At 39.9% G+C, this 26,238-nt stretch overlaps 7 protein-coding genes and 1 non-coding gene across 8 annotated transcripts; 3 read left to right on the forward strand and 5 right to left on the reverse strand.

The window, feature by feature from the left end:
• Nucleotides 1-865: 865 nt before the first annotated feature.
• LOC103935626 lies at nucleotides 866-3,138 on the reverse strand. Its single transcript, XM_009345415.3, is given in 4 exon segments — nucleotides 866-1,230; nucleotides 1,854-2,054; nucleotides 2,056-2,816; nucleotides 2,955-3,138. Coding segments are annotated over 3 exon segments (960 nt in total). The 5' UTR covers nucleotides 2,809-2,816; nucleotides 2,955-3,138; the 3' UTR covers nucleotides 866-1,224.
• A 544-nt stretch (nucleotides 3,139-3,682) lies between these two features.
• LOC103935632 (inactive glucose-1-phosphate adenylyltransferase small subunit 2, chloroplastic) lies at nucleotides 3,683-6,546 on the reverse strand. The gene is made up of 9 exons (XM_009345421.3): nucleotides 6,216-6,546; nucleotides 5,740-6,030; nucleotides 5,376-5,645; nucleotides 5,099-5,266; nucleotides 4,889-4,992; nucleotides 4,632-4,743; nucleotides 4,398-4,496; nucleotides 4,178-4,300; nucleotides 3,683-3,968 (listed from the first exon to the last, which is right to left on the reverse strand). Exons 1-9 carry the CDS (start codon nucleotides 6,405-6,407, stop codon nucleotides 3,852-3,854), a joined length of 1,476 nt encoding a protein of 491 aa, XP_009343696.1. The 5' UTR covers nucleotides 6,408-6,546; the 3' UTR covers nucleotides 3,683-3,851.
• A 1,368-nt stretch (nucleotides 6,547-7,914) lies between these two features.
• Nucleotides 7,915-10,227, reverse strand: LOC103935620 (6,7-dimethyl-8-ribityllumazine synthase, chloroplastic). The gene is made up of 8 exons (XM_009345408.3): nucleotides 9,935-10,227; nucleotides 9,713-9,813; nucleotides 9,469-9,564; nucleotides 9,218-9,313; nucleotides 9,055-9,133; nucleotides 8,818-8,864; nucleotides 8,642-8,701; nucleotides 7,915-8,244 (listed from the first exon to the last, which is right to left on the reverse strand). Exons 1-8 carry the CDS (start codon nucleotides 10,119-10,121, stop codon nucleotides 8,206-8,208), a joined length of 705 nt encoding a protein of 234 aa, XP_009343683.1. The 5' UTR covers nucleotides 10,122-10,227; the 3' UTR covers nucleotides 7,915-8,205.
• Nucleotides 10,228-10,281: 54 nt separating this feature from the next.
• LOC103935621 (4-hydroxy-tetrahydrodipicolinate reductase 2, chloroplastic) lies at nucleotides 10,282-12,952 on the forward strand. Its single transcript, XM_009345409.2, has 8 exons — nucleotides 10,282-10,662; nucleotides 10,869-11,106; nucleotides 11,249-11,382; nucleotides 11,466-11,540; nucleotides 11,693-11,794; nucleotides 12,096-12,205; nucleotides 12,312-12,399; nucleotides 12,688-12,952. Exons 1-8 carry the CDS (start codon nucleotides 10,405-10,407, stop codon nucleotides 12,754-12,756), a joined length of 1,074 nt encoding a protein of 357 aa, XP_009343684.1. The 5' UTR covers nucleotides 10,282-10,404; the 3' UTR covers nucleotides 12,757-12,952.
• Nucleotides 12,953-13,765: 813 nt separating this feature from the next.
• Nucleotides 13,766-17,481, forward strand: LOC103935622 (poly(ADP-ribose) glycohydrolase 1). Its single transcript, XM_009345410.3, is given in 13 exon segments — nucleotides 13,766-14,109; nucleotides 14,241-14,426; nucleotides 14,566-14,669; nucleotides 14,775-14,896; nucleotides 14,899-14,978; nucleotides 15,118-15,222; nucleotides 15,376-15,494; nucleotides 15,646-15,789; nucleotides 16,282-16,426; nucleotides 16,637-16,807; nucleotides 16,809-16,832; nucleotides 16,986-17,048; nucleotides 17,139-17,481. Coding segments are annotated over 13 exon segments (1,692 nt in total). The 5' UTR covers nucleotides 13,766-13,860; the 3' UTR covers nucleotides 17,319-17,481.
• Nucleotides 17,482-17,852: 371 nt separating this feature from the next.
• LOC103935624 lies at nucleotides 17,853-19,774 on the forward strand. The gene is made up of 6 exons (XR_007259617.1): nucleotides 17,853-17,867; nucleotides 17,958-18,048; nucleotides 18,165-18,841; nucleotides 18,990-19,071; nucleotides 19,174-19,285; nucleotides 19,373-19,774. It is a non-coding gene; the product is annotated as a thioredoxin-like fold domain-containing protein MRL7L, chloroplastic (transcript).
• Nucleotides 19,775-20,837: 1,063 nt separating this feature from the next.
• Nucleotides 20,838-21,776, reverse strand: LOC103935631. The gene has a single exon (XM_009345420.3). The coding sequence runs from the start codon at nucleotides 21,619-21,621 to the stop codon at nucleotides 21,148-21,150; it is 474 nt and encodes a 157-aa protein (XP_009343695.2). The 5' UTR covers nucleotides 21,622-21,776; the 3' UTR covers nucleotides 20,838-21,147.
• Nucleotides 21,777-23,596: 1,820 nt separating this feature from the next.
• LOC103935625 lies at nucleotides 23,597-26,046 on the reverse strand. The gene is given in 3 exon segments (XM_009345414.3): nucleotides 23,597-24,385; nucleotides 24,387-25,408; nucleotides 25,411-26,046. Coding segments are annotated over 3 exon segments (1,986 nt in total). The 5' UTR covers nucleotides 25,846-26,046; the 3' UTR covers nucleotides 23,597-23,856.
• Nucleotides 26,047-26,238: the final 192 nt, after the last annotated feature.

Below are 26,238 nucleotides of genomic sequence, written 5' to 3' on the forward strand. Positions count from 1 at the left end.
AATGGTAATAATGCAATAAGGTAAAAAAAACATTTCATATTTAAAGTTTAAGTTGGGTGTAGAAATAGGTTATATGAGTTCAAATAAAATTTTCAAATTTAAAATCGGTAAAAGTAATTTTTTATCATCAATCATTTTGATCATCCCATAAGAAATTTAGTTAAACAAAGAAAGAAAATAACAAAAATACTCTCAATTTTGGCCCATTGGTCCTTATTCAACAGAGTTTTTCCCAGAAGAACAAAAATAATTGATGATGAATAAACTCAAATGCTACTTCTATTGATTTCAAATCTTAATAACTAAAGTGAAGAAATATGTCAATTTCAAAAACGGTTAAAATGCCTTATTACTACCGCATTCCGTCATTCTAAGTTCCTACTCAATGTTGATTTGACTCTATCTCCTACTCAATGTTGATTTGACTCTATCATCTACCGCATTCCCTCATTCTAAGTTCCTACTCAATGTTGATTTGACTCTGTCATCATAATACTATCTCAAATATGTTCATGTGCTACAAACAAGTTGTCTGTATACCAGAATCCAGACGATGAGACAACATTCTGAACGGAAGAGGATCCCTCTGGATCCAGGAATCTTAAAGATCTCCATATTCTAATCGTTCATCATTCATCGTGAAATCAATTATCGTCAGGTACTATTTGTGTTTAATTTTAAATAAAAAAATTAAATAATTTATGATCGCACAATGTACAATGAATGACTAATATATGATAATCCCTAGAATCCTCATAATTTGAATCCGGATGGGATCCAAATCCATCATGAACCACCAACAATCCATCCATCTAAATAATAAGAAATCGATTTAAACAGCAACCCACAACTTAAACAGCAACCATAATAATTAATAATCATAATATAGATAAGGTAAGTAAGAAAGATACAGATTTTAAACATTAATAATCATATTATCATCATAATCCCTTTCACAATCACTGAAAACTCCAATCACTTGATTACCCCAAAGCAAAAACTGCAACATCCATTAGGCTATTACAATAACACACCAACTGTAACACCTTTCCCTTCCATGATCCATCCAACCACAGCAATCACACCAATTTCTCCTCCAAAACAGCATAACTTACCACCAGAAATAATGCCTCAATATTCATCTATTATTCCAAAACACCAGTACAGATAAACAGACGACAACAACTACTAGTTTCGCTTGTCAACCCAACCCAACATCCCTCTCTAATCCTGCAAACACAACATTTCAAAGTTAGCTATAACCACAAGAAGGCAATGAATCATGGATTTATGATAAAGCATTGTGATCTCCGTTCACCCGATAACAAACAAAACATAGTCACACTTATTGAGCACGTATGCATACAAGTTAATACGCAATGCAACCATGAGTTTTATTTACAACTGCAGAGCATATGTGGGCAAAACAAGTGAAAGCTCAACGTTGTAATCTGTACATAAACGAATACAATTCCGATGCTTGCTAAGGGGAAGTTGCAAACATTCCATCCAGTGGTAAGTCAGGGAAAAGGTACATTATCATTCATAGTTAGTATACACCACACACCATACACAAAGCATACTTATAGTTGATCATTCATTTATGTCCTCTTTTTCAATTTGTTCCATCATATTCATACGGTAAATGATTAACTGTTTACGGATGGGCCATGGTGGCGACATACGTTAACAATTTAACACATAGTCTAATAGTTGATCCCTGTTTCAAGGTTTTTGATATATATAACGGATCAAAGAGATATCATATCAACTACAAATGATCCACTATCTACTCTTGGAGATTTATGAGAATCATGCAGAATGCACACATAGTTTCCATATATACACATTACCTCATCATCATCATCATCACCGCCATCTTCCTTGTTCTTCTTGATGCGTGTAGTACCACCCTCCTTGACAATGGGCAACTTCATGGCTCCAAAGGGCGTGTCCACATTGATATTCCCTTTGATGCTGTAGCCGGTACCCTTTCCCCGAATCATATCCCAGAGCGCAGACCCGAAATCCTTAGGCCTGAAGGTAATGGGAACAGTCGACATAAGTAATGCCCTTTTTAGTAAGATTGGCAGACTTGGCGAGCTCTGCACCCCCAATGCTCTCATCACACAGCCAAATCTCGTAGTCGAGAGCATTGAGGCCTAAGTCAAAGTCATTCATGTTCTCCAGCTTCAAATGGAGGACCGCAACAGTTTCCTCAAAGGAGAAGGTTTGAAACCTGATCTTTTCAACGTCGACATCAGGCTTGTAAGGGATGGGGATTTCTCCAGTTTTCTCGAGGGGGATAGTGATTCTGCCGATGACAGGGACATCCACAATGAGATCGACCTTGACCCTGTACGGAATGATGCTTCCAGGCTTGATGTCATGGTAGGTGCTCTTGATGTCATCGTACACCAAGTGGACGGGAATTTTGACAGTCTCCTCCCCGTGGGCGTGGATTGTCCCAGCATCGGGGATCAACCCGGAGACAAGTTTCCTCCCATCACTTTCGATCAAGTAGTTAATGTCGATGAGAGGGATGGGAACCGGATTAGGGTTCTTGATGAGCACATCAACCACGATCTCGGCCTTTTCGAGATTGATGCTGGGGATGTGAACGGCAGTAACATCGGCGGTTGGCTTGCCGAACCCAATGGCACCCTCGATCTTCTCCCCAATGTCATGGATGAAATCCTTCACCTTGTCAATAAATCCACCCTCCTCCTCCCCCTCCTCCTTCTTGTGATCTTTCTTCTCCTTAGCGCCCCGATCCACAATGTCCGGCTTATCATCAGACGACGCCATGGAATCCCCTATAAATTAATAAACATAGATAAATTTGCAATCGATTCCCTTATATGGTTCTTTTCGACACACTAAATCAAACAGAGAGGTCAATCATCAGAGATGTGATGGGACGAGATCTAAAGTTCAATGATCGAAATACTTACCTGTTACTGGAAGTTCCTCCTCAATTCAAGCAGCAGCAGCAGCAGCAGCAGAGATTCAAAGAAAATTCAATCCAGGTACAAGTAGAATTGCTAACTTGAAAAGCAGTGGACAATCTCTTTACATTTTTGGCCGGCTGATCGCATTAATCATTTTTTGAAATTGTGTTGTCAAATATATGAATTAATGTTTATTTTTATGATTATTTATCAGGAAGCCGGGCGACGTGTACCGTCCGTGTTGTATAGATAGAGATGGAAGAGGTCCCACCTCATTAAACTGTACGCGGGACTCACGCCTAATCTCCGTTAATCTGTTTGGTAATTAATTTGGCCAAATAAGGTAGGTAAGTAAATTAGTTACTTTTCATTTTTGTTTTTTTTAATTTTTATAAACGATATCGTTAGTAGATTAAATTGTTAGTTATTAAGGAAAAAGAGATAGGTGGAAACCAAACTTGTATCAAATGGCATAAGAATCAGTGTTTTTCTGTCATTGTAATAAAATGTCATTTACATTTTTTTCTGGTTGTTATATTGTTGGAATTGGATAGGACATGGGTTATGTGTCTTTTGCTTCAAATTCAACCCAAAAATAAAGGAAGTTTTAACAAAACATTCATGATATTGTTCACTTTTAACGAAAATAATATTTTTACTCTTAAAAATCACTTATGGTACTATTCATTTCCAATACATTTATATCATTTTGATTAAAACTTGAAGTTTTCAAACAATTTTCATTAGTTTTCTAAAAATAAATTCAATTGAAGGGAAGGGAAGGCTCAGCAAAGATATTCCAACTTCCCTTTTTATCCTTTTTATTTCATCTGATTAGCTGGAGACTGACTGGGGTTGTAAAACTAAAACAATCAAAATGCAAATGAAATGAATGAATGATCAGAGAATGGTGCCATCCGGAATTACTGCACTAGGAAGGAGGACTAGTATTCCGTCACGAATAACATATCCATCACTTTCTCTGTCCGCTTCTTTCACATTATCTTTATTGATGATCTGCACCAAGCACACACAGCCATTAGTCCACAACATTATCATCAAAACCCCACTCATGCTATTTCATTAAATTGAAGATAATGAAAAACCGAGCGAGCGTTCTGAGATTCATACAACAAACTCCACCTAGTGGAACAAGGCTTTGTTGTTGTTGTTGTTGAGGATAACGGAAAATAGTAGTATATATCCTTACATACATACATACATACCATAACATTGTTGCCAATTCTTGCATTCTTGTCGATAATAGCCTTCCTTACTTGAGTATCTTCGCCAATTCCCATCACGGGGATCGTACCCGCCATGCCTTTCCTCTTCCCTCCATCTTCTGTCTGCGACTCTCACTCTCACTGTCAGTATAAAATAACATAGAGAAAAAAGAAAGGCAACAAACAACAAAGGTCAAGGGGACGGATCCTTAGTCCTTACTTGATACGTGGTTGAACCCATGATGACTGAATCCTCGACTATAGCCCCATTTCCGATTCTCGTCCTCATACCAATTACTGCGCCTTTGATCCTGCATCCCTACTCTTGTACAAGTCCAAAACCCCCATGCATTCAGTTTACATCAGTTGAGTATGTACTAGTTTTTCGGAGACATCCAACCGATAAAATTTGAAGAAAGAATTCAAAATCCTACAAGAACAATGCTCTGCTTACATTGAGGATGCAACCATCTCCAATTACACTGTTTGTAATTACAGCGCCTGTTATTTGAGTTGGAGGCAGACGCCGAGGTAATGTGTAGACCGGACTTTCTCTGTCGTAGAAGCTGCGCTATATATATGCAACCACCAAGTTTGTGTGTTAGTCAATGACATTGAGGACTGAGCGCTCCAAATCAGCTTTCAGCCTTTCCCCGCACATTATGTGTGTGTGAGTGTTAAATGTTATATGTATGAGATCAAGTTACTGACTTATATCCTACGTCTGCATCCTTTGTGCTTTGCATATTTGCTTCGTAGAATGCTTTAATATTCTTCATGTCCTCCCAATATCCGTCAAATGCATAAGCTTGAACCTGACCCCTCGCACAAAAAGCGCAGTACTGTGCTTGAATTAGCACTCTGAAAGTAATACGACAAGAGAAAAATAAATACATATTACACTATGTATGCAGGTATGACCTTCATTCCGAAAGATATGGCACCCGGAATTACTTCACTTGTGAAGTCATTTCCCTTTGGAAAATGTTCTTCCAGAAGCCTTTTCATTACACATCTGTTGATGAGATAAATTCCCATACTTGCCGTACTACTTTGAGCCGTACCGTTGGATTTTCTTGAGCTTTTGGCCTGAAAAATCAGTTTTATGCTGCCTCAGAAAACACCGGAAATCATACCATATGAACAGACATTTGTGGAAGACAAAAAAACAAAAAAGAATCTGTTGAATAGTACTTACCGAAGCAACATTAACTGACTTTCCCTCCAAATTCAGTCTGAAATCTGTAACTTGATTTTCAGAATTCACATTTAGAAAGCCAAATCCCGGATCATGAAGTCTCGTGGCAACAGATGTAGCAATGGTAATGTCAGCGCCATTGTCTCGGTGGGACATGATGAGTTTCTGGTAGTCCATTGTGTAGAGATGGTGACCGGGAAGGACCAAAAACTCAGTCACGGGATACTTTTCCAGCACCCACAGACATCTTCTCACAGCATCAGCAGTTCCCTAATATCAAGTTACTAAAATTTCAAGACTCTGAACTGTAACTACCGAAGTAATAGAAGTCAGGATTATTTTCAGTACACGAGAGATTTCAGACCTGAAACCATCTGTTATTGCCGGGGCTCTGATACGCGGCAATGACCTGAACAAAGCCCTCATTCCCAAGACCAACTCCAGAGTAAGCTCTGGAAAGGTGGGAATTGAGAGAAGTAGAGTTAACCTGTGTGAGAGCATATATGTGGCTTATGTTGCTGCTAATGCAGTTGCTCACAACTGAATCAATGAGCCTGTAATTTGCTGCAATAGGTATCGCCCCTTCTGATCTTCTCTTTGTCAGCGGGTAAAGTTGTGACTCGTGCCCATCCCCGAACACAACAGCTGCCACACTCTGACATGAATAAATGTACACATACGTAATCTAACCGATGCTCATGAATCATCTAACCGTATTGTGAACAAGAATTGATTAAAGATAATATCCTATACGCAAACTAGCATTTCCGTTAGAGGTAATTAAATCAACTTGAGAGTTTATGCATCATTGGCATGATTTAAGCAGGAATTGAATTAAACCTGATTGGCCGGAGGAAACAACAAAGTTGGAGTCTCGGGCTGGTGTGACTTGGATATCAAGAAGCTCGGAGGAAGAGTGGTAGAATGAAGCTTGAGGGAAGGGTTTTCGTGAATCCTACCATCTGATGCAGCAACGGAGCACTTTGTGCGGATGCCAACAACGGAGGGAAAACAACGATGAAAGATCACCATCACGATATACAGACAAAGCACGACAAGAGAAGTGAATGTATGTACAATTGCAAATCTATATTGAAGGAATAATTTGCTCGCCTTCGTCTTCTGAATCCAACTGGTTTAAGACCAAATAGATCGTATAACAAGGGGAATATTTAGCAAACCTTGCTTGCATGGCTAGATCAGGGTTAGAGGCAAGGATTTGGTTTCTGAGCAGCATTGCGGAAACGTGATGAGAGACCTGATTAGAATCAACATTTTTAATAACGTAACTTTGATTCTGAGCTTCTTCTTTTTCTCTTTGTTCTTTTCAGCTGTTTGTTCTCTTTGTTTTCCTATGTCTTCCAAGTTATTCATTTCCTATACAGCTGCACAAACAGAACCTCTGCTGTTTAACAACAAAAGCTTGTCCAATGTCTTCAACTGCAAATGACGTTCTTACCCTAACAAGTAACACCCTTTTCAATTACATGGTACTTGCAAGAAAAGATGCCTTTTGATAAGGGAAAGGGATCATCTCCGGATCCCTTCCACCAAATCCACCAAATCAATCAATCCGGGCTCTTGAAATTGATTCAACGGCTACAATCAGGGGCCCTTTTAAAATTTATAATAACTTTAGCCGTTGGATCAAATTTCAAGAGCCCAGATTAGGTGATAGGGTGGATTTGATGGAAGGGATCTAGAGAGGTTCCGTTTCCTTTGATAAGGGCAGTTTTGTCACTTTACTGTTGGGCATTTTGGAATGGAGTGGCATCCAAGGCAGGCATTGTTGGCTCTCTCATCTTCCTCTGCCCGTCTTCTCTTTAAAATAATATGAAATGAAGAAACACATGCCATAAAACTAGTATGCGTTTTAAAAGTATTTTATAGGTCTTTTTATTTTGCTGTGATGTGAAGACAGTCCAGGGTGGCCATCCTTTGTGAGTTTCCGCCGTAGGAGAGCAACTTATAAGGAGTTAGTTGTTACCGTAGCAGCGTTTCGATCCAATAATACATTGTCATATGTCATGTGGAGAAAAACTTACATTTGACGGTGTATGATTGGCTCGGAACGCCACATTGCAATGAGCATGTTCCATGTAAGTCTTTCTCATAAGCAGCTGTATCCGAGTTTTTTTTGCAGCTTAGATATTTTAATTCAATACCGTAACCCTGATAACAAAAGGGGCTTGCACCTAGCGAAATCTTCTGATACCCGACCTGTTTCTTTACCTCGACATCTTAAGTTATGAGCCACATTCCCAACATGAAAGCTCTGTGCAAATGTACACGAAACAAAGGTATGCTAACTTGGCTAAGCGCAGCTCATCTGGTAACAGCACCAACCACGTCCTCTGGCCTCGTACACCAGCCACCAAAACATTGCAAGAGAAGATGGTACTAAAGCAATAAGACCTCCTAACGGCGTTTTGTTCTAGATTTCAACCTCATGTTAAAAAGTGAGATGTTTGGTGAAGGAGCCACGATGATCAAAGAATCAAATGCTTGTAAATGTGGAATAGCAACATAAAATCACACGTACCCAGAAAGCGAGGAGCTTTTTATTCATAACATCAAACATACTTCTTATTTCTACTCAATTGCTCTTTATAGGGGTTTAACAATCAACAAAGAGCCGACCACAGTTTGGGATAATGTGGTTTACCATGTTCCAGTTTTATAAGGGTTTAACAATCAACAAGACATATATTCTAGCAGTTCAAAAATGGAACAACAACAACAATGAACACATCTAGCAACGGAAAACATTGAGTCACTGACCAAACTACAAATTTATCTGCCTCTCCTCAGACTCAGAGTAACATTACCATTACTTCAGTTGGTGCTCAAACAAAGATGCCATCTCAATCTGCGGTGCAAATCAAAATAATCATGAACGGGTTATACCTAAACTAAAAACAGAGAAAAATGAAATTACCCTTGGAACAAACAGAAAATATATAAAAGCGCAGTTCATGAATAAACAATCCCGTCTTCAACATGGAACCTACTTGCATCTATCCTCTTATTCATACAAATTCCCTAAAGGCCAGGTTATATTAGTGTCATATGGAAGGGTTTTAATCAGTTTACAGTTTCTAATTAAAAGTTAAATTATATTAATGCATTAGAATAAGTTTAAACACTACATTTTTATAATTCTCAATACTCAAAGAAAAATATAAAGAGAAGCAATTAACCAAAATCAAATGCAATACCTCTGCTACCAAGATAACTTAATTAAGAATAATTTGATATCAACTTACAGCTGTCATAGCAGTCTCTGCACCCTTATTTCCAGATTTACCACCTGCTCGATTGATAGCCTGTGATGGTAGTAAAAGGAAACAGTATGATCGATCATATTTCCCGCTCCTGTAATAAAAAGAAAACTCTCTAGAGTTTTCAGTGCTACATTTGAATACTATGATAAAATATTTACCTGCTCCATATCATCACAAGTTAGGACACCAAATATGCACGGCACTCCTACAGAGACATAAGAGAAGCAGTTCAATTTTTTAACGAGGAAACAAAATTCAAGCATATGAGAAGAAAAAGAAACCTTAATGTATGTGAGAGAGAGACTACCACCAACCCAAGAATAGATTCGGGAATGGACAGACCATCCTAACAAAAAACTAATACGGAAACTAACAAAAAACTGACAGGCAGCAACCTGATTGTAATCCGGCTGAAAGTACTCCGGATGCTGCTGAATTAGCAACCGCGTCATAATGGGTTGTATCACCTCTAATCTACTGACAAGAAGCAGTTGATAAATTAACTTTCATGGACACAATGTACTATTTTATAAGGATAAACAAAATGCATGAAAGTACCACAGCTCCGATGCATAGAATTGCATGATATTTTCCCAAACTTGCAAGCCTCTGTGCAGTTACACCGATTTCAAAACTACCAGGAACCCACACAACCTGAGGGAAAGGCAATAGCAATAATCAGTCAAGGTCATGTAAAATCAGCTGGTGGAAAAGCAAGAAACAAACATAAGACATGATATTTACTGAAGGAAGCCGAACGAATGCAGAGTATGTGTGTACGTATTTGTGAGTTTATTTATGTTACATACGTCAACATCCTCGTCTTGAATTGAGTAGTTGCTGAAAGTGGTCAGTGCTCCCTCTAACAGCTGCTTTGTTATAAACTCATTGAACCGCGCCACAACCTGAGATTTGATAAGATTTGGAAGCATTAAAAGATTTAGGAAGGCATTAAACATCAGAAGACTTATTAGAAGAAACATAATTCGATTGGATTGTAAATAAGAAAAGAGAAGAGAGTTAGGGAGGGAGGGAGGAGTAGCGACCACTGACCACTGCGAAACGGAGGCCCTGAGTTTTGGTGACGGAACCCACGAGATGGCGAACAGCCGCTGTCTGAGCAAAAGACGAACGCTCCTTCCTCTCAATTGCACCTGCAATCAGAAACAAAACCAAAATCGATTTTGCTTTGCCAAAAACCAGATAATAACAATACGAAATCAGAAAAGAAATGGTTGAATTATAATCTACTAAGAGAGAATAAAAAAAGTCAACCTCCTCCTCCTATGGAAAACGAAGAGGAAGATGGCGACGAAGAAAGAGAGAGGGATTTGGGAATCTGAGACGACAGGAGAAGGCGTTGAATGCTGCTGCTGCCTCTGCCTCCGTGGGAACGACAAGTATCCGGCGGTGGGAGGAGGCGAGAGTTGAAACACTGTGTTGAAGCCCAAGCAGCAGCCATTTTCTTCCTTCAACTTTCACAGCAACAGACGGATCTCTTAAGTGATTTTAGACCTACACCAAAACGCTGCGTTTAAAGTGCACTCTTTCCTTCACTCTCTGACACTTACACAGTTTCTCAACAAAGAAAGAAATTGGGAACTTAACAAAAAAAAAAAATCACATTTAAAAAAAGTTAAAATTTTCAAGCCATTTTTATCTTAATAAAACCCTAAACAAATCAAATCCCCCCCTGCGACGTCCTCTGTCCTAAAACCCTAACCCCCAAAGAAGCCTCCGCTACAATGGCGACCATGCTCAAACTTCCAGCCGCCAGTTGTGCGATTCTTCCTCCTCAGCAGCTGAAGCGGGCGTTCTTGGCTGGAGCTGCAACCACCAGATTGGATGCGGCTACCGTCTTCACTGCTCGGAGGCAAACACTTTCATTGTCGTCGTCGTCAGCTGCAGCAACTGCAAAGGTGATGTCAGTTTCAGCCGTACCCGGCCAAAGCGTTGAGCTTGAGCAGTCTCCCTCCAAGAACAAGATTGACATTCCTATCATGGTAATGCTTTCCTTATCTTATTACTCGTTACTCTGCTACGCTAAATCAATAGCCATTTCAGAAATTTCAATCAATTCCCGTCAAACTCCCATCACCTATGATAATTTGCATGATTGGAACTTTGATAATTTAAATCATAACTGCCAGCACGGCAGCTATGTTAGCGATGCCAAATTCCATGAATTTGTCTTCTTTTTGTCCAAAAGGTAAATGGATGTAGTGGCAAAATGGGGAAGGCCATCATCCAAGCAGCAAATTCTGCAGGACTCACCGTGGTTCCAGTTTCTTTTGGCTCCGCTGAGGAATCTGGCCAAACCGTCCAAGTCGGTGCAAACGAGATTCTAGTGCATGGTCCTCATGAAAGAGAAAGCACCCTTGCATCCCTTTTCCAGAAATATCCCAATTTGATTGTCATCGACTTCACCGTCCCTTCTGCGGTCAACGGTAAGTAATACCGTAGGTTTGGAAAACTCTATATCGACGTTCGTTTACTTCAAAAGTGTTTTCCTTTCCATTGTTGCTGCAAATAGTGTAGGTGATTCTGTGTCTTTATTCTCTTGGGGTTTTTTTTTTCCATCGTATCCAGATAATGCAGAGCTATATTGCAAAGTTGGAGTGCCCTTCGTGATGGGAACAACAGGCGGGGACAGGGATCAATTATATAAGACTGTAGAAGACTCAAAAGTCTATGCAGTGATTTCTCCACAGATGGGGAAACAGGTGATTAGGATTTGGTACCTTAATGGTTTTTAATATTCTGGGGGCTTGCCTACCATATCCTAATCGTTGTTTGGTATGAATAGGTTGTGGCATTTCTTGCAGCCATGGATATCATGGCTGAGCAATTTCCTGGAGCCTTCTCTGGGTATTCTCTACAGGTACTTCACTTTTCCCTTATAATTTGTTACTGATGCTAAATATAATATAAGAGAAAGTAATTATTTGATAAAAAGGTCATGTTTCAGTATAATATTGACATTCATTTGACTGGTGTGCTACATTTTTCTGAAAGTTCTTTTATTCATTTCAGGTGATGGAATCCCATCAAGCAACTAAAGTTGATGCATCTGGAACTGCCAAGGCTGTTATTTCTTGCTTCCAGAAGTTGGGGGTGTCCTTTGATATGGAACAGGCATGTTAAATGATACATGTTAATCATAGCTTTTGATAATTAGAAATGGTTAACTGTAGCATCTCTTTTTCATTTTGCCTCATCTGGTTAGTTTTATATGGAACACGTCAGACTCCTTATTACTTTATTTTTCAAATTTGCAAGGAAAGTAGGCTTGTTTTACATATCATTTTCTTTGAGGTTAAGAAAGCATGGTCAGTCCCATTACATGAAGTACCAAATAAACTTGGATAACTCTTCTTTCATCTTTCATCCTTCATCATTTTATTTAGTTTTTCAATCTTCTGACAAATTTCATCAGATCCAATTGATCCGGGATCCCCAGCAACAACTGGAGCTGGTGGGAGTTCCAGAGGAGCATTTGTGTGGTCACGCATTTCATATGTATCATCTGACCTCACCTGATAAAACGTAATAAGAATATCCTCTTTCGCTGTCTCTCTTTCTCTCGCAGACAAATTTTCTTTTGTTTATAGTTGTAACTCTGGTCCATTGAATTTATTTCCCCTTTTTGCAGAGTTTCTTTCGAGTTTCAGCATAATGTTTGTGGTAGATCAATATATGCAGAGGGTACAATCGATGCTGTTATTTTCCTTGCCAAGAAGGTGCTGAAGCTTTTCTATCCCTCTTTTGCTTTCCTACTTGCTGCAGTGCTCATGATGGTTTTAATAATAATGAAATTTTGGTCTTAAGAAATAATATATTAACGAACTACTTTGACGACTGGAAAGAAGGTTGGTTAAGTTCCTATTCAAATATAGTATCTGATTTGAATACTCATCAATTATTTGGCTAGAATATTGATAACGTATATTTGGTGATTAAGCTGGAAACTCGTAGGACCTTTTATGCAATACTTTACTTTTATGATATGAAATATTGTATGAATGCAGATTCATTCGAAGGCAGACAAGCGCATCTACAATATGATGGATGTCCTGCGAGAGGGTAACATGCGATGATAGTTGGCTTTGTACGAAGGGTGTAGTCTGTAGTAGTAAATTAACTAGTTTAAAATAATTGGATCTGTTTGAGGAAAATAGGGACATAAGTTTCGGATTAGTAGTTTTGACCTTATCTTTGTCAGTTATTGTTTTCCTTCCTGCTAATGTTTTGTAGTTTGGTTGAAGGAAATATGAATATATAAGTTTACGTTTATTTTCGAGATGCACCTGATATTGTTGGCCGATATGGTACTGTGCACAGACAAGCTGTTGAGCAGGCTTTTCTTGTCTTGGTTTGTGAAGATTCGAACACGACAGATGTGCTTGGCCGTTCAGTTAAGCACAGAAACTAAGTGATGGTTTTTGCTAGGGTTGTTCCTACAAACAGGTGCTCTAGTTTGAATAGCGTGCTGCTGCCTACTAGTAGTCCGAATTACTAGGATGCATCGGAACGCAAAATTTGAAAGAGTATCACCGGATCAACTAACCCAGAGCTGGTTGGTATGCTCCCATTACCTTTACAGTTTTACTTGATGTTACAAGGTTCAATAGAAATATGAACCAACACCAAATAGAACCAATGCAACTTTCAAATTGCAGCGCTTGGTAATGGAGAAGCAATGTGTAATACTTTGACTTTGGATTCTCTTTTGTTTTATTTGATTTAATGGTAAAAAAATACAAACGTTATATTTTAGTTAATGGTAAAAAATAAAATAGGATGAGCGTTACTTATTCTAAAGAGGGAGCCTTAACGAAACGGAAATGTTTTTTTTTATTTTTTATTTTTTTATTTTATGTTTTGTGACGGAAAGCTCACGGATTTGAGATGTGAAAATAACTTTTTTACAAAATAAGAGCAAAGATACGACAAAGTTTCTCCCGTGATCTTCGCAAAGCGTGAAATCTTTCTGGCTTGGGTCTTCCTTTTATGTTGTTTTGGACTCGTTAGCTCCGCATCGCTAACGGGCCCAAGCCCGAAATAATAATTATTTCCTCGCAGAAAAACTCTGAAATATCACGTGGACTCCCAAAAAAAAAAAAAAAAAAAAAAGGAACCGCTTTCCCCGGAGAGCAGTTCAACAGCGAGTGCGAGGGAGACGAAGGAAGTGATACCACAGAATGGAAGGGAGGAAAGACTTGAAGTCGATACTAGAGTATCTGCCGGTGGTGGTACGGTCGTGCAGTCTGTTCTGGCCGTCGCAAGTGGTGGATGCTCTAAAGGCGTTGGCGGGAGGTCCTGAGCAGAGTGGGTTGCATTCTGGGGAGCTGCTATTCACAGCCATTTCGGACCTCCGGCACTCTCTTTCGATCTCCTCTCACCCCGTCGCTCCTTCCGCCCCACACGGCTACGCCCTCTTCTTCGACGAGGTCTTGCATTTCTGCAATTCATTCAATTTTGCACACTTTTATTTTTAATTTCCTTTTTCTGTTCAAGTGTTTGATATCCATAGCATTAGCATATCATCTGAATTCTGAATGGAAAGGCGTGGGTTGTGCAGCTCATGTCCAGGGAGGAAGCGAGGAAATGGTTTGGAGAGGTTGTCCCGGCATTGGCGAATTTGCTTTTGCGCTTGCCCTCTCTGCTAGAATACCACTATCAAAACGCAGGTGGCCTTATCCATGGAGTCAAAAATGGCCTTCGTCTACTGGATTCACAAGCAGCAGGAATCGTGTTGCTCAGCCAGGTATCTTTATCACCATTGTTGCTTGCACTTGGTGAACATTATTTTGGCTTTTTATCTGAAGAACCATAAGCGATCGCATCCCAAAATTTCCTTTAGTTGTGGTATTGCTTTACTGATTAATGTCCGCGTTTCTTTTCAGGAACTAATTAGTGCTCTTCTCGGGTGCTCGTTATTTTGTTTGTTCCCCACCAATAAACGAGGTGCCAGACATCTCCCAACCATCAACTTCGACCATTTGTTTGCGTATGTCATCTTTGATTTCTTATGCGGCACTTGTTTCTTCTAGTTTACTTTTACTACACGTATAGTTGTAGTTAAATATACCTACCACCTCAAATGTATTTTCAGGACGTTATATGACAGTTATAGTGAACAACAGGAGAATAAGATAAGGTGCATTATACACTACTTTGAAAGGATAAGTTTCCATATGCCTGAGGGTTTTGTCTCATTTGAGCGGAAAGTTCTTCCCTGGAACATGATCCTTTAAGCATTTCTTACCCCAAGGCTAGTTTTTGGAGCAAGTCAGACATTCCTCTCTGCCGCTTTGAGGTAAAAGATGAGCAGCTGTATTAAATAATAAGCCTCCGGTTGCACGCAGATGGATTGATTTCCCCTTTTCGTTCTCCTAGTCCTACTACAGCTTTGCAGTTGCAATACCTTGCTAAGTAGTCTTTTCATATCGTTCTAGGTTCACAGCTCAGGCTTGATAGAAGATCAGTCAAGTGGGGCTCTTGAAGTTGACTTTGCAAACAAGTATATAGGAGGTGGTGCTCTTCGCAGGGGCTGTGTACAGGTAAGGTTTTGTGACTCTTTATATGTTTCACCTAAGTGTGCGTGCCAGCACTTTTAAACTGTATTTTTATATGTTTACCTTTTCTTGGATCACGCAGGCCATGATCTAGTTGCAGAAGCACCTAATTTTATTTGTTATTATCATCTCACGTAGGAAGAGATCCGTTTCATGATCAATCCTGAATTAATTGCTAGCATGCTGTTCATGCCTTCCATGGAAGATAATGAGGCTATAGAAATTATTGGTGCAGAAAGGTTTTCCGATTATACAGGGTGAGCATTGATAACATATTGTTTGCTTATTTGTCTGTTAGACAGTAATCACATATATTTTGATTAGAGGAGTTAAGCATTTGTTGTTAATACACCATGAATTTAATTTGGTTCTGCTTTCCAATTGTCATCATTTCTTTAAGTGGTGTAGGTATGCTTCTTCTTTTCGTTTTGCTGGTGACTATGTGGACAAAAGGGATGTAGACTCTCTCAGAAGACGTAAAACCAGAATTATTGCAATAGATGCATTATGCAGCCCAGGGATGAGACAATACAAACAAGAGTTCCTCCTGCGGTACGTATATTGTACTGCAAAGACAGATTATTTGAATCATATGGTATAGTCATGCTTCCTGAATAGAAACCCATAATCTACCTAGCCAATTTTACATTGCTTTATGGCATGATCCACCCAACTCAGCCAAGCTAATAAATGCTGCATAAGAGAGTGGGAGGCCGGCCCTTGGGACTCCATACAATAAACTTTTTGAGACTTAGGAAATGAAACTTCCATTCAAATATAGTCGAGAGGAAATAAGTCTCAGCAATCAGGTCCCTGCAACTTCGAGGAAGGCTTCAAGCATCCCAAATTACTTTTGTTGAATTACTCTTCACAAGCATAAAGTAGCACCCCAAACCCTTGGTTTTCTTCTTTGTTCAAATTCCAAATCCTTGCCTTCAATTTCTTGGTGATATTATGCTGGATTGTTGTCACACTTGAGTGCAGCTTTGATCTCCTTCGTTTTATAGCTGAAGTTTTATCTATCCAACTTGTTGGCTTCAACAGGGAAACTAATAAGGCATTCTGTGGATTTTTTCAACAATTGAAATATCAGCAGCACAAGAGATTGTTTCGAGAGGATGGATGTTCTGGAGTTCAGCTTCATCCAGATGTTAAAGACTCCAGTGACATTTGTAGTGATAATCTTTTGGTATGAATTTTCTATCACATTTATCTTGGTTTGTGTGTGTGTGTGTGTGTGGGGTTTTAGGTGATGTTCTACATTTGGAAATGATATCTGCATTATTAACTTTAGCCAAGCTCTTAATGTAAAGTTTATATTTGGTTTGCATCATCTGAACTTGCTGTTCTTGTACAAGAAAATTTGCTTGTTTGACTTTTGACTTTTACTTTTCTATAGTCGCAGGAAACTAGCGAAAATTCTGATGAGGTGTTTGGAGGACAATCTGTACACCAACAGATCAGAGATTCTGAGATGTCATCTCTGGATAATGAGGATGATGAAGTTGGGATTGCAACTGGGAATTGGGGATGTGGTGCTTTTGGAGGAGATCCTGAAGTGAAGGCCATAGGTTCAGTGGCTAGCTGCCTCTCAGGTAGTTTAATGTTACGCCTTCAAAGCAACTAAAGGGAGAATTTTGTGAAAAAGCCTGAATGGGATATATATCATGTGTGAAATCTTTAGCTGACTCAGACAATTTCACGAGAATTCTAAGATTTAACAATGATCAAAATGGATATGATTTCAGGCAGAAAGACCATTCATTTTGTACTACACGTTTGGCATGAAGGCATTGCGAAACATAGAGCAGGTACATTCCCTCCACCCAGCTCGTGCCAAGCTTTTATGACTCTGTGTGTATAGCATGTTTATATTTTACTTTCTGCGCTTTGTGGAGTAGGTAACTCGATGGATACATTCGCATGAATGGACAGTTGGAGATCTGTGGAATTTGGTGGTGGAGTACTCAACGCAGAGATTGAAGGGAGAGATGGATGATGGGTTCTTTACTTGGCTCCTTCCTTCTCTACTTGCCCCTCATCATGATACCGATATGTTGGATTTGCCTATTTCGCCTTAAATAAAACTTGATGCCTGTGCTGTGTTGTATTGTCCCGTATGGTCGCGTTTTTTTTTTCTGTAGAAGGATTTCATTTTTCTTTTGCTTTGTTTTTTGTTGCACATTCTATTTATGGCACGGCATAGCAATGCAGACGGCTTTCAGGCTTCAGGTGCCGCGAATATTTGCCGGACCTTAACTTATGCTGCTGCAAAAGGAGCTTAAAATTAAAGCTCTGAACGAACACCAATTATCCAAATGAGATCTGAAGCTGAAAAGAAATGATAAAATTTGATATGGGTTTTGTTATCTACCCGCCGTTTTACACTTTTCACTCCTCAATTTTCGCCGATTGAATCGAATGATTTGAAATTGATCAAAGAACAAAAATTAACATGGTGTGTGGAGAAAGTTAAAAGAAGTGTGTGAATAGCATCACGTAATTTGCCACGTTCCCTCCCTCGATGAATGCATCGGCATCATACGTAATATACGAAAGTAGGAAGGCTGGAAGAGTGTATAAGTGAAGGCCCACATAAGTTCCTCATCGCTCTCATGGGCTGGCCTTTGGTAGGTGGGCTGGGCTTGGGTTGCAAGGTCAAACAGTTAGAAGTGGAAGCCTGCCTTATCTGATTCATTTGACAGTGGCAGTTGCTGCAGGCGCGCTGCGTTCTGTTGGTTGGGGTTTTAGCTGCCGCGGCTGGTGCTTGGGGGTTTTGGTTTCTCCTCGTCATCGTCATCCCAAGCTCAGGTCAGCTTTCTTCTCTATACTTTTAATTTTTTCCTTGCTGACATGGTGCAATGAATTGGAATTGAATTTACACTTTTCACTGATTTGCTTTCTGCCATTTACCGACTGCTGTCAAGTGTTGGAAATGGCTCTGCAAACTACCACCGCACTTCCCTATCTCTTCTCCTCACCAAAACCCAACAACAAATTCTTCATGCTCCTTTCGTTGCCTCCTCATTCCCAGCAAACCCAAGCTAATCACAACAGAATATGGATGAACACCGCTGCGAGTGTCCCAACACATGTCCATAGCTCCAACTTTACTAGATTGTATGCTCTAAACCGTATACCAACAAGAGGGGGACTCCTCTGATGATGATGATGAACCTTCTTCCGGTATCAAGGATGATCCCTATTTCATGGGTTCTCAAGAGAGACGTGAATGGAGAAACACAATTAGACGAGTTTTAGATACCAACCCCGATGTTAAGGAGGAGTTAGACCCTAGTGAAAGGACAAAGAAGGTGCAACAACTTCTGGCCAATTATCCTCTTGTTGTAGAGGAGGAGGATCCTGAATGGCCTGAGGATGCGGATGGCCGCGGTTTCAAGTTGGATCAATTCTTTGACAAGATTACCATCAAGAATACGCCAAAGAAGGATGACGATGAGAATGATGACAGCGACAGTGAAGTAGTGTGGCAAGATGATAACTACATTCGTCCCATTAAAGATGTAACAACTGCAGAATGGGAAGAGACTGTTTTCAAGGACATCAGCCCTTTAATCATTCTTGTACACAATCGCTATAGAAGGTCCGGTTTTCCATTTTTCTCATGATTTCTTTCTTGCTATGCTATGTTAACTTGTCTCTTATCGAAATTTATGATCTTGGCTCCTTGTTTCAGTTATAGTTCGTTATATGAGAAAATTGTTTCGATTAACATTTTTTCCTCTTTTCAGACCGAAAGAGAATGAAAGAATCCGGAATGAACTGGAGAAGGCTATACACATTATATGGAACTGCAGGCTACCTTCACCAAGGGTAAGTCTACCCCCCAACTGTAATAGTGTACGTGTGCTTAGTACCCTCTCACACCCCCTTTACTGATCATTATGGCTAATATTTATTTTTCATGTTTAACAGTGTATTGCAGTTGATGCTGTTACTGAGCATGATTTGGTATCTGCTCTCCAAGTGTCTGTCTTCCCCGAGATCATCTTCACTAAAGCTGGGAAGATCTTATATCGCGAGAAAGGTAATTTTTATTTTAGAACATGGGCGTTTGATTCTTGCCTCGTAATTGCAGCATGATTTCAACTCCTTTTTTATGTCGACTGTTCAGAAATTCGAAGTGGAGATGAGTTGTCAAAGGTGATGGCTTTCTTTTACTATGGAGCAGCCAGACCACCTTGTTTGAATGGCATTGGAGATAGGCAGGAAGCAATTCCATATGTTCCCGTCAGTTCCCAACCATGATATTGGTTGTTGGCGAAGTTTTCCTCGTAACAATATTCGGGCTAAAAGCCATATAGTTTGGAACTCCTACAATATTGCCATGACAAGTAGGCATAGAGCAAGGCAATGCCAATACCTATCCACGCTTGTAGCCATAGCATCTCTTCCTTGTCGCTCTCTTTCTCTCTATGTATATATATTGTTGGTAACTCCTAACAAGACATTATATTGTTATGTATAACAGCACTTTTTGCTTGTTCTTGATGTTATCAGATGCCTTTGTTTTTAATTTGATTGATGGAATTTAACTTGCAGTTCTGTATTGGCTTTTAAGTAGAATATAAGACTTAGCTGGTAATAGGCTTAGGCTGGCCTCTTCTTAGTCGAGTTGTGGAAACTGGGCATGAAGAAGTTTTGATCGGCTTATTAGGCTTCATTAAATTAAGGTTAAGAGGGAGTGAAACTCATCCTAGACTACAGAATGGTCTGCACAGCCACACTTGATAAATTCGGACATACATTCTAAGTACTAAACCAAAATCACCACAGCGCTTCGCCCTTAACCTCGCTGACTCGAAACAACCATTCCATGTTCCAACTTCCAACTTCCACTACCAACCAGTAAAACTGACAGAGAGAGACAAAGTTTGATTCTCAAGGATATGCTGTTTTAGCCAAGGGAATGATGCTTGGCATATTCCTTTTTATACATTATTCAATGTCAGAATACCTAACATGGGATGTGATGAGATGGTCCAAGTTTTAAACCCAGTGCAGGCTGAATCTGAAGCTCTAGGTTATCTAGTATCTCTCTCCTTATCACTACTATACTAGTTGTTTTACTGCTTGTTTATATGGAGGCACTATTTTGCCAAACTTGTGCGCGACCGAGCGGCCTATCAAGTATTGGTGGTGGTAATTTGCAGCAGTGGATATGTTTGTTGTTGGTCACCTAGTTATTCCATGGTGGTGGTAATTTGCAGCAGTGGATATGTTTGTTGTTGGTCACCTAGTTATTCCATTGTTCCATCCATCTGCTGGCTTCAATATATAATTTGTATTTGTATATGTTGTATATATACATGCAGTATTGTATATTTGACCCATGACGGACGTTCTGATTAGATGACCATCAACGAACACATTCATGATGCAAGCAATTTATATCGATCTCTCCTGTTCTGTCGCACCATCTCATCGATTACTGGTTTTACAGTTACAGCCATAAAACTAGCTAAGCTTTTCTCCAGCAGTGTTTATTATAACTTCTATACACACACACACACACACACACACACATATATATACACATACATATATATGCTTTTTGTTTCAATATAACGAGGAACATGTATAACTTGAACTCCTTGTATATACACATTGCGTATTCAACCGCTAGTAATTTTGCAGGAAAATTATATACGAGACAAAAGCAGAGAAAAGATCGATACAAGAAGTGAGCAGACAGCAGAGGTAATTCTTACAACATTCAATAAATCTGTAATTGAAATATTCAGCACTTTGAGCTGTGAGGTACAACATTGCTAATTAGCTTTGGCTAGCTACTGCTAGGCCTAGGCACCACCGCTGATGCACGAGAATATTCGTCTATGGCTCTGATACTGGACAAGTTGCTTTGAAGGAGGAGAATTAATGCTAGGCCTAGGCACCACCGCTGATGCACGAGAATATTCGTCTATGGCTCTGATACTGGACAAATTGCTTTGAAGGAGGAGAATTAATGGAATCATCAGCGTCCACCGATGACGAGAATCCTTGCATAGAGTTGGAAGCAGAACCGAGAGCAACAGATTTGTGTCTGCGGTGTTGAAACTGACGACCACCATGGTTGATAATGTTTGTGGTTGTGGACGACTGATCCCCCGGGGCAGATGTACCATTGACATTAAATATCGTTGGAAGATGATGATGTTGTTCAGCTGAAGGTGCAGGTTGGGGGACAGAGACGTAACTGTTGTGATCGATGTAGAAGTCAGCGATGTTGTAATGATTAGTTTGATTTGATGCTGGTGGTGGTGCTGCTGCTGCTGCTGTTGCTGCTAATGAGGCGGAGGAGGAGGAGAGGCAGATGTACTGGTGGCGAGTTCTGTTCCCCTTCATTGCCTTGTAAACCATTGGGATTAGACCTCCATAATTATAATTGTCGATTGGATATCGTATAGTCTAGTCTAGTCGAATGAAGCTTATCGATTGATCCCTATACTCTGTTAGGCTGTTGTAGGCTCCAGGTAGCTCAAGAGAGAAGAATACTCTTTGCAATATATATATATATATATATATATATATATATATTATATAAAGAGATGAAATCGCCCGTCACCGGTTAGCCCTAAATTACATATAAAAAATAGATAGATATAATTGTTTGGTTTGTTTGGTGATTCATTGGACCAAGTCCCACACGCCAGTTTTTATTTGACTTCAAACTTGTAGAATAAAATGGGAGAAAACCCTTTTTCTTTCTTTTTTTTTAAGGAAACGATAGATTTATATTAGGAAAAGTCATTACAAAGTTCACTTATGGAAGAGACATCCTCGACGAGGACATCCAGTAAAATCCAGGGGTTACATATATATATATAATATAACAAAGTATTTAAATTTTATAAATATTTTTAGGAATATTATCATAATTTAATTTAAAAAAAATCTAACGATCTAAATTTAAATCTAACAGTTAAAATAATTAAATAAAATATTTAACTTCAAAATTCATTAAAGTTTAATAATTTTTTAATATTTATTAAAATTTAAATATTTTTAGATCAAAATGTTCATAAAATTAAATTATGATAGGAAAAAGGTTAATCGAAGGGTCCTGAGAGCTTTTCCAATCTGAAGTGAATCAGTTTCAAAGATAATATTGTGAAATCCACTAGAAATCGCCCAAATCACAGCCGATCGAACCGCAAGAGCTTCAGCCAAAAGAGGGGAGGAGGTATCCCTGAAATTTGCAGCCGCAGCCTTACCTGCTAAAAAACCTGCAGAGTCATCCCTGACAATGAGCTCGACACCACCTAACCTACGGGATGAGATCCAACGCCATCGATGTTCATTTTTAGGGAACCCAGTGGGGGTGGTGTCCATTTAGGGGAATTGGTGTGGTGCAGAATTCGGTTGTACCGTGCTAACCATGGCTCGTTTAGGATCTCACCCCACTCTCACGACACCCCGCTCCGGGTACCGCACCCAAGACCTTCTCCATCCCAAGGGCCAAGACCCTTTCATCCTATCACAATAACAAGTGCAAAGGGGCATAATGCAATACTACACAAAAGCTTTACATTTGTGTATTATAAATTCAGTCTAATTAGTTAATGAACAAAATATATAGAGAGGAAAAATGAATAACTCGAGAAATGTTCGTCAAACTAAATCTATTCATCATCATTAGAATTTGGAGTAATTGTTTTATCGTCCTCTTTTATATTTTGAAAAGCAAATTATCTCGCTAGTTGTATGTGGTTCAATATCCTAGTGGATAAGGTGTTAGGTTTCTACACATGCGTTCCAGGTTTGAAATTTCCTCCTCCCTCTATTGTAATAGTTTCAAAACTTTCCCCCTCACCTTAATAATAATAATATTTTGTAAATATATAAAAATAAGCTAGCTAGTTTTAAACTTGCTAATTTTTTGCAGCTGCCTCTTGCCTCTTAATTATCTATAATCTAATCTAATATGCAGCCTGCAGAAGAAGGAGGGTATGCGTGTGATGTAATTGTAGTATTACTATACTCTCCAAGTATCTATTTACTTGTACAACATGCAAAACCAACTTTGAAATGTGATTAAATAAATATTACTATTTTAAGTATCTATTTGTTTACTTGGTCCAGTCCAGTATACATAGGTTTTTGTTTTTCTTCCACCCACCCGCCCATTTGGCATTTGGCCCCGTTTGGAATTTCGCCGATTGCCTGCCCTGCCTCCCTGCCTTGATTTGTTTGTTTGGCAATGAAAGATATCACACCATGAGTCCATCCAAGACCAGGCAGGCAGTACAGTAGCAGTAGCCAGTAGCCACCATTCTTTTACTTTTACCATACCTTTTCAACTTTTACCATTTAGAAAAGAAAAACTCACAAATACGCCTGCTTTCGCAGAATTTGAAACATCTCAATTAAATTGAATCGGAGAGAATTTATGTCATACATAACTCAAATTATAGCAACTATGGATACAACAGTGCATGCACTCTTGTTGGTCCTTTAAGCGGTAATATTGTTTATCCATTTCCGCCTGCAGGAAAAAACGAAACAAAAACAACCACTTTGGACCGGTCAAGGATTGTCGCACTTGCTCTACTGCAAGTAGAAACATACCAGAGAAGAGATCAAAGGATATCTGTGTTATGCATTGAACAGCTCATTCTTGTAGCACTGACTCCAATCTGAATCCCCTGAAGCAAGCAACCCTCCACCTCCATCAGTGCTTATCGACTCAGCAGTAGCACACATTCTTGATGACGACTTAGGACGAATGCCGCCTCCTTCATCATCCAAAACTTCTGCCGTCCGCAACTTATAAGTTACATTCTCATCTTCTTCCCCTACCTGGACATTGAGTTCAGGACTACGACTTGCTTCTTCCTTTTTTAATGGATCTTTGCCGCACCCATTGATATCTTTCTCTTCATCCGATAAACATCTGCAGCAATCATCTTCATCCATATCGTCGATATGACTCATTAACCCTTCTCTCCATGAAATCCTCATCTCCGATTGTGATATATTCTCTAGTGTAGAGTTGGAGAGCCAGGAAGCGCGATCATCCAAAACTTTATGCAATTGACTGATTGAACTGCAAGCTGTGGTTAGACATTCAAACTGGAAACTGGATTCAATCTGATCCTCAATCAGTACACTGACTGTTCGTCTTCGGGGACAAGCTTGCCATCTGAATAGCTTCAGCTACTGAACTCAGTTCAGAATCAAAGTAGTGTTTCCTATGATTTTCTATACTCGAGTCTGATTGAGGAGTACAGATAACATTGCCACTGTCCAGTGAAACCATAGAAAATGGAGAAGTCTCACTGTCATGGCCATAGTGGAGTTTTCTTTCCTCTTCCAGAGTTACAGCCTCACAACAAGGTGTGCAATGCGGAGAAGACAAAACACCAACATGCTCATTTACGGGCTCCAGAACTTCATGAAAACTTGGAGAAGTTGAAGTACTCCTGCTAAAATGAGTAGTACTTTCCATGTTAGTATTTTCACATACATCTGAAGAAAATCCATGACGACCTGAGGTTGAAAATGGAGAATAAAGATTCACAGGACCTACAGAATTCTGTAAGCTATTATCGGAATGCTCCTTGTGATCCTCATCCCCTTCATCACACGGTGACAAAAGCCAATGCATTGAAGCTTCAGTAGGTAAAGGAACAACCGAAGCATCCAGATTGCCAACAACCCCTTTGCCAGTTCCATCAACATGACCATCACCTTCATCATCTGCGTTGTCGTCATCATCCTCAAAGCTGCCTAAAGCCTTCCCTTTACTGAAGCCCGAATCATTCTGTCCTACACTGAGAATTCCTTTACCTCTGCACTTCCTCTTGTCAGTGATCCCTGAAAGGACATGACCAGCAGAATAACAAGCAAGCTTGCTCGTGGACACCACAGATGATCCGCATTGTATCTCTGGAGATACGGAGGCCTGAACTGGTGGGGTTCTACTATTAGATTTGTCAGAATTCTCGAGCACATCCTCAGCCTTATCAGCCTTGGAGTCCAAACCCAACCCAGTCGGTATCTTACTCAAAGGAGTAAAATTTCCATCAATACCATCTGATTTGAGCTCAGTGGGCTGACCTGCATTGCCCACCACCCTTACAATACTACCTTCCACCTCAGACCCAGATTCTAACTTACCCAGGGAATTTCCATTTGATTTTGAAACTGAACAAGTTTTCGACTTGGTCCACTTCTAGAAGAATTGGTCGTAGATTTACTTGCATTTCGTGAGGTGGGTTTCTCCGGGTTTTCCAAAGCATTGAATTTGGAGCGGTTATCCTTGGATTTTGATGGTCTTGTAGGCCTTACAGCAGGAGCTGATTTCGGGGTTTTGGAGAGAGTTTTAGGTGTGTAAAGAGGGGTTTTTGAATTACAGGAAGAAGAATGAGAGAGAAGGAACCTGAGGCAACCTCGTGGGGCTTCGACCGAGATTGAAGAAGAAGCGTCGCTGCCAGTGTTGCTAGTGCCAACGGTGACGGCATTGAGATCCCGTAGTGGATTTCGACGGCTCTGCTCCTTTTGCTTCTTCTTCTTGTTCGCCGTCGCCAGTGGCGGTGCCGGAGAGGCTTTCTTGGCGAACTTTGACGACAACGATCGGTTCATAGCCTGTGGTGTGGAGGCCGTCACTCAGCAGATCTGAAACCGAACCAAATGATTTGAAAATCTGACAGAGGGAGGGACAAGGGAGGGGAGGGTGAGGCAGTAAAGGGCAGAGATTTTTCAGAGACCGAGGAGGGAGGTTAAAGCTGCAAAGGGGAGTGTAAGTTTGTAACGGTCTGATCCTAAAGGCACAGGTGTGAAAAAAATTTAAACCATTGACATTAGTGCACCGTGTTTCCCGTACTCTGAATATTTTCTTTGTAAAGGAAAAGGTCATCTTCGTTTGACCAACATGCCCATTTATTACTCACATATTTTCTGAAATGCCATCAATCCCAGAGTGGGGCTGAGCGGTGCTTCCTAGCGTATGACCCACGCCGATAGCGGTCAGCTTAT

Source organism: the organism of the source record quoted next, unplaced genomic scaffold (genome assembly GCF_019419815.1).
Source record: "Pyrus x bretschneideri cultivar Hongxiangsu unplaced genomic scaffold, Pyrus_bretschneideri_v1 Contig1, whole genome shotgun sequence".
NCBI lineage: Eukaryota > Viridiplantae > Streptophyta > Magnoliopsida > Rosales > Rosaceae > Pyrus > Pyrus x bretschneideri.